Below are 6,604 nucleotides of genomic sequence, written 5' to 3' on the forward strand. Positions count from 1 at the left end.
GGCTCCGGGGGGGGGGGGGGGGGGGAGTCCGGCAGGGTCCCCCTGGTGGTGCAGAGGTGGTGGGTGGCATTGTAGCTGGGGGTATCAGGGATCGTACACACACACACCTCGCAGGCACACCAACTCAGCGGTACAAGGAAGCTGTGGTGACAGGATGCACTGCGCTCCATTGCCCAGCTTGCCAGATGAATTCGGGGTCTGGGTGGACTTCGTATATCCTCTGTTTTTGGTCAGCACTCGCACAGACGGCGCCGTCCAACTTCCGATCGATCTTTTTGCCGCTGCACAGCTCGATCTGCAAGGTGTGAGCAGCATGGTGCGTTCCGTTGACATTACCAGCCAAGTATGAGGTATGGTGCAAGAAGGAGGATCTGCAGTCTGCTGGCACTCACTTGTGCTGGGACAGCATGCCTAACAGGACAGAAATAGGTGACGGAACGTGATGCAGCAGTGTTAGTCAGCTTTTGAGGAGCTCACCCTGTATCTATGGGCTGGGCATACGATGCAGGCGTGGCTGCCGCTGTCTTCTATGTCCCCGCCGGCCAGAGATGTGCCCTACAGGGAGGGACAATGGGCTGTTTATAGGAGGCAACTGATGTGGTACGTGCGGAGGATCGGTCGCCACTCCATGCCTCGAGCACACACCATGTGGAAGCAGTGAGCATCTGTGCAGTAGACCGTGCCGTGGACTCGGACCAGGAGGAACTTCCGGCCGTGAGCCTCCTGGAGAAATTGGGGTACGGGGTTGTGCGTTGAGCTTCCAGAGCCCACTCCCCCGCACAGGGACACGCCTTTGAATTGAGGTTCCGATACCATGCTGGCGGTGGACGCTTTCGAGTAACGACAAGGCAGCGAGTGTAGCCTCCAGGAAACTCACCTTGATGACCTTCTGCCCCTCCCCAACCTCCGCCTGCCGAGCTACGCGAAGGAGGGTCATGGCTACGTTCACCGAATCACGCCATGTGAAGACAGAGCTCGTCGCCCGCCACGAGTTATTGCGTGAAGGGAAAGGGAGGAGAGGGCCTACACCAGGAGACGGGACAGTGAGCGTGCACAGGCTTCGCATCGGATTTCGTGTGGTGCCCGGGAGGAAAGCGCGAGTGGCACTCTTCTGCTGGGATATTCCCTTGTCCGTACGCCCAACACGATCAAACTTCAACCAAATTCAGTCCAGATGAATGGTGTGACTGTACAAAATTCTACTACAACGCACGCAGGGGGTGTCTGCGGGTGCCGAGCTGATGCTCGGTCGCAAACACATTCTTCAATGGGGGGACAGTTGCTTAGATTCGTCAGGTGGCAAGCACAGTTGTGGATGACACCAAGCCATGGGAGCACGTATGCATGCTTCTACCATGTCTTGCAAGAGAAACAACGATCTTCTGGGTATCCACGGCTGCAGCCAGAATGAGGTGGTAAAGGAGCGGGAGCGGTGGTAAGGCAGCTGTAGTTCCAGGTGTCCAGCCACATGCTCAACCCCTGAAGCCTCGGGCTGCTGCCGCAGATCACAGGGCGGCCCGCCCTCCAGGACCCAGGCTTCAGGCCTTGGGGGACTCGACGGCGCGGTGATCCACCTTGCCCTCAGCCAGGGCGCGGTCCCAGTGCCAGACGGCGTGGCCCTTGCCGATGCGCCGCAGCTGCGCGACATAGTCGGACACCTGCTTGATGTCCTTCACCTGCTCGTGCAGCATGTCCTCAATGAACTGGGTGGTCTGCGCGTCGGAGTTCTTGTCCGCCACCTCCCACAGCCCCAGCAGCTTGGAGTAGTTGAGCTTCTCCAGGGCCAGCGCCAGCTCAAAGGCGTACAGCGCGTCACCCTTCTCCGGGTGGTCATAGTTGGCCTCGGGCGGGACCAGGGCGTTGAACTTCACGCGACCGCCCCGCGTGTTCTGCAGGTCAATCAGGTACTGGGCGTGGGACTTCTCCTCCTCTGACTCGTTGCGGAAGTACTCGGCGATGCCGTGCAGGGACACGTTGTCGCGGTCAAAGTAGGTGCTGATGGCGTGGTACACGTAGCCTGGGGTGGAGGAGTGGGGTTGATGGGGTAGGGATGATGGTGACAGTTGCTGTCGCCATGGATGTTGCATACAGGCAGGCATGGGCCAGTCTTTGCTGTGCCCAGATCAATTCGTACATTCACACACACACAAACCCTAGCTCACTGATGTTGTACTCCACGTTGATCTGCTCGTTGACCGCGGCCTCCACGGTCTCGGTCCAGGTGGAGTAGCGAGCAAAGCTGTGCTCGGGGCGGGGGTCATTAAGGGCTCCAGACTTGCTGGTGTCCTTCAGCACAGGGGCGACCTGTGGAAGACAAGGATCGAAGTCATGCTTTAGAGGTGAGGAAGGCCGAGGTCCTCACGGCTCCACCGGGTTACACTACAGACAAAACCCTGTGACAACCACACACCTCCTCAAAGGGCTGGAACACGACGCCGGTGATGGCCTCGGTCTTGTCCTTGCCGCCCGCGGCGCGGATGACGGCCCGACGGGGCGCACGGGTGTGCGAGGTGGTTGGCCGGGCCAACATGACCCTCGGCGTGGCAATGGTGCTCATCATCGCGTTCTGTGGACAGGATGCAGAAAGGAAGCTGAGAGCAAATGAGACCGGGGAGTTCCGGCAACTTGGGACGGAGGTCACAGAAGAGTTTGATAGGAAGGAAGCCTTGCGATGTGTTTGTGCAGAATCATTGAATGCCACAGGCAATGCTCCGCGGTTCAGAGCTGACCATACGTTGCTGCAGACCAGAGTCCCCTGCCCTGCTCGCCAGACCCGTGGCTGAGACAATGTCCGCCCCAGCCCAACCACTCACCATGTTACGTAAGTTTGGAAGAGGGATTGTATGTCAATTGAGTCGTGCCGGGGGGGGCGGGTAGCTTGTATGCTAACCCTCTGATTTCCTCGGATGTAGTCCACGGAGGTGTGGTGTGCGTGAAGTGAGTGTCAGCTGCCGGACAGATGCCTATCACATGCCACACCAAGCCTGCGCACCTTCACCGAGCATGATTGGCTCAGTGGAATGGCATCAGACAACTAGTCGGTGAAGTTTACACAAGACGAATGTAACAGTTTAGAATAGTGCAGAAAGTGATGCACAGCATGGGAGGGCGCTGTCACTTGGACAGCATCGCCATTGCATCAAATCAGGTGAATTGGGAGAGGGGGGGGGTCGCAAGAGCAGGGACACCCACTGCCCGGAAATTCCTTCACCACCAGCCCCACTCCAGGCCGGTTTCCAGGGAGTAAAATGTGAACCAGCTGATGGTGGCCGGCAGGAGGACCCCTTGCAGCAGGCACAGCGCGGCGGTGAGCCCGCCCAGGCCGCTGCCCGGCGGCGCGACCTCCAGGTCCCTCTCCAGCGCCGCGCGTGCGCGCTCCCTGACCCTCCCCGCCTGCAGCCGGCCCAGCGCCTGCATGCCCGCGTGCACGCCGACCCAGGTCCCCCAGACCAGGGTCCAGGCCGCGGTGCCCCCGCCCAGCCGCCGCACGGCGTCGCGCCCTGCCGCGCCGCAGCCCAGGCCCAGGCCCAGCACGAGGCGGGTGAGGGGCGCACGGCCCGCGTCCAGTAGGCCCAGCCGGTGCATGACCCAGGGCAGCGCGCACAGCGTGGCCAGCCCCGCGCAGACGTTGGCGGCCTGGGTCAGCAGGCACGCGGCGCGCCGTGCGGTCAGCAGCAGCGCCCACGGCGCCCAGCCGCGCCAGCGCAGCGCGCCGCAGCGCACCGACAGCGGTGCGAAGGCCCCGCGCTGCGCGCCCCAGCGCAGCGCCAGCGCCGCCGCCACCACCAGGCCGAAGACCAGGGTGTCGGCCGCCGCGGCGCGGTACGCGGCCAGGCCCGCCTCCAGCTGGCGGTCCACGGCGACCAGGGCGCGGCGCCGCGCCTCCGCCCTCGCCACGCCTAGCGACCCGGTGCGCAGCTCATTGGCCTCCTCTCCTTGCCTGGGGGGCAGAGCAGAGGAAGGGGGGATGCATTGTGTGTGATGCAAGCTATTACAGACAGAGCGGGGCGAGGGTGGCGTGTGCCAGCTCGTGGCATGTGCATGTTTTAGGAGCGGCAGCATCACCTCGAAGCACCAGCGCTTCAGTTGACCCAGACAGTGCCCACACAGCCTATGTGACCCTGCGGTGTGTCAGCCTATCATGCCCGACCAGCGTCCCTCCCTCCCTCTCCCCAACCCCAAATCACACACCTGACCATGGCCTGGCCATGCGTGCGGGCCAGGCGGACCTGCCAGGTGGTGAGCACGCTGTGCATGAGCTGCACCTGCTCGGCGGGCGCCAGCTCAGCGACCTTCAGGCCCATCGCCTGCGTCATGGTCTTCACGACTGATGCCGCTGCGTGGAGTTCCGACGTCTCGGTGGCGGTCAGGGCCCAGCCGGCATCCCTGCCTTCATGCAGGGGTGAGAGCAGGGCAGAGCTGCCCAGGCCCGTCGCGGAGGAGGAGGCATCGTCCGTGCTGGGGTCGCCGCCAGGCAAGGGATGCAGGCCCGCTGATGTCCCAGGGGCTCCTGTAGATCCGGCATGGGCCTGACTGTCTTCTTGTACAGGCTCTGGGGTGTCCAATGGTGCAGCCTTGTGAATTGCAGCCTCAGCGAGCAACGGAGGTGCAGGCGGAGGGGTGCCGGTGAGCTCCTCGAGCACTTGCGCCTCTGCAGCAGGTGCTTGAGTCCCGCTGCAGGGTCCAGTCTCGATCTGATGGGTTGAGAGGGCCTCTCTACCACCCGCCGGAAGCAGGTCAGCCGCTGCAAGGGCCCCAAACATGTCTGCCGTGCCAGGGAGCTGAGCAGCAGCTGCGCCCAAGAATACTCCACAGATCAGTCCCGCAGGGAAGGCCAGCCATCCCAACGCATACAAAGCGCTGGCTGGTGGGTTCGAAACTCTTGCCGCAGGTCTGTCACAGGCTTCGAGCTCCGCGCTCTTAACCTTTAGCAGCGCTAGGCATTCCTGGAGGCCACTTGAGGCCTGAGAGGACGACCCCTCGGGCTCGGCAGCTGGCTTTGGCAGTCGGATGGGTTCCAATACAAGCGCAGGGCTTGTGGGTTGCCAGCCACGAGGGTTGTAGGATCTTCGTACCGGCTCGGGGCTTTCGTCCGAGCTGTGGGCGCCGGACAGTAGCAGGGCGACGATGCAGAGCGTAATGGCCAGGCAGGTCGCCGACTTCTGTCGTAGCATTCCTACAATTGATTCGTATAGTGTGCGGCCCTGCCGAAGCGGTCCCTGCTCTACATCCTCGGTACAGAAGTGATCTTAGTGACGACGTGGCAGACCTCCGTTTCCGCATGGCGTATCGCTCCGTGCGTGTATGCCAAACGATACACGGACACTGACATCGCAAGGTGGCAGAACTGATCGAGCGTGCATCCATCCGATGCCACTGCCGATCGCCGGCTGGGCAGTGGCTGTGGCTGCCGTGAGCGCTGTGGTCACATACCTGGCAGGTACCACTGGCAGTTTGGAGGCTTGTGTGTGTGCTCTGGGCTGCTCCTATGACCTGATGCTCCACGATTCCGACCCAAAACGTTCCAGGAAATACGCAGTTTGCCCCCGGCGCATGCTCTCGCCTGGAGGCTCATGCCGGCAGTTTCCTGGTGGGCCAGGACCTGGCACTCAGGCTGGCCACCGACGCCATCTGCGACCATCTGGACGACCCAAACCCTGCCCGTCCCCTGATCCTCTCTGCTCATGGGCCGCCGGGCGTCGGGAAGTCGCTGTTCCACCTCTTGGCAGCCCAGGCACTGTACAGCAAGAACCCCAGCGAAGCCATGAAATGCCCCGGCCACGACTGCGCTGGTTACAAGGTGCTCGGAATGGGAGACCAGGGGAGTTGGGGGATATGGATCTAGGTGCTGAAGCGCCGAAACTGCGTCCTGTAGGTCAAGTTTACCTGATGCAGGTCGATTCCAGACCTTGCCAGTGCCACAGGCAGTGCGTGCGGGGCTGGCCGGGCCTGGCTGACCTGGCTACCATCCTCTTCTCCTGCCGCTGCTCATCCTATATCCCCATCACCCATCATTCCCCCTCCCCTCGTGCACAGGTCATGTACGGCATGGACTACGTGGCCTCCGAGCGGGCCGAGCAGCAGGGCCTGTTGCGCTCCGCCCTCATAGACCACGTGCGGCGCACACCCGAGGCCCTGATCGTGGTGGAGGAGTACGACAAGCTGGACTGCGGCATGCGCGGCTTCTTCCGCCAGTTCCTGGAGAACGGTGCGGTGGGGAACGTCACCCTTAATAAGGCCATCATCCTGCTGGAGTCCAACCTGGGCTACCTGCAGCTGCTGGGCCTGCTCAAGGCCAGCCGGAGCAGGGCAGAGGTGACCGCGGAGCAGGCCCAGCGCGTGCTCAAGGACCTCATCTTCGAGCGCTGGGAGCGGCAGGCGTGCGAGGACCGCACCGACACCCTGAAGATGGTGGGTCTCGGAGGGTCTTGGGTGGAGGCAGGGGCTGTGATGTCGTGTGTGTTTGAGAGGACGTCGGTATCCCAGAAGAGGAGAGGCACAGGGGGGCGGCTGAGTCGCCTCGGTAGAGGTCAAGCTGGTGCACAAGAAGCAGTCATTCACAGGCTTCAGCCTTCCTGCACACCCTACCTCATCAACACCCAAC

At 62.5% G+C, this 6,604-nt stretch overlaps 4 protein-coding genes across 4 annotated transcripts in view; 1 reads left to right on the forward strand and 3 right to left on the reverse strand.

Moving 5' to 3' along the window:
* Positions 1 to 124: 124 nt before the first annotated feature.
* On the reverse strand, positions 125 to 937 carry F751_1165 (Rieske domain-containing protein; the record flags this gene model as incomplete). Its single annotated transcript, XM_011402053.1, has 4 exons — positions 125 to 295; positions 478 to 555; positions 646 to 723; positions 878 to 937. 4 exons carry the CDS (start codon positions 935 to 937, stop codon positions 125 to 127), a joined length of 387 nt encoding a protein of 128 aa, XP_011400355.1.
* Positions 938 to 1,538: 601 nt separating this feature from the next.
* Positions 1,539 to 2,530, reverse strand: F751_1166 (Ferritin-2, chloroplastic; the record flags this gene model as incomplete). The annotated part of the gene is made up of 3 exons (XM_011402054.1): positions 1,539 to 2,017; positions 2,163 to 2,304; positions 2,411 to 2,530. The coding sequence occupies 3 exons, from the start codon at positions 2,528 to 2,530 to the stop codon at positions 1,539 to 1,541; spliced, it is 741 nt and encodes a 246-aa protein (XP_011400356.1).
* A 677-nt stretch (positions 2,531 to 3,207) lies between these two features.
* F751_1167 (hypothetical protein) lies at positions 3,208 to 4,316 on the reverse strand (the record flags this gene model as incomplete). Its single annotated transcript, XM_011402055.1, has 3 exons — positions 3,208 to 3,411; positions 3,784 to 3,940; positions 4,192 to 4,316. 3 exons carry the CDS (start codon positions 4,314 to 4,316, stop codon positions 3,208 to 3,210), a joined length of 486 nt encoding a protein of 161 aa, XP_011400357.1.
* A 1,054-nt stretch (positions 4,317 to 5,370) lies between these two features.
* Positions 5,371 to 6,604, forward strand: part of F751_1168 (Torsin-1A) — a gene marked incomplete at both ends in the record, with an annotated part of 2,683 nt that continues 1,449 nt past the window's right edge. Inside the window, 3 exons of the mRNA XM_011402056.1 lie at positions 5,371 to 5,440; positions 5,529 to 5,800; positions 6,037 to 6,411. Coding sequence (XP_011400358.1) covers positions 5,371 to 5,440; positions 5,529 to 5,800; positions 6,037 to 6,411 — 717 coding nt within the window. The remainder of the gene's footprint in view (positions 5,441 to 5,528; positions 5,801 to 6,036; positions 6,412 to 6,604) is intronic.

This window comes from Auxenochlorella protothecoides, assembly GCF_000733215.1.
Source record: "Auxenochlorella protothecoides strain 0710 unplaced genomic scaffold scaffold124, whole genome shotgun sequence".
Taxonomy (NCBI): domain Eukaryota; kingdom Viridiplantae; phylum Chlorophyta; class Trebouxiophyceae; order Chlorellales; family Chlorellaceae; genus Auxenochlorella; species Auxenochlorella protothecoides.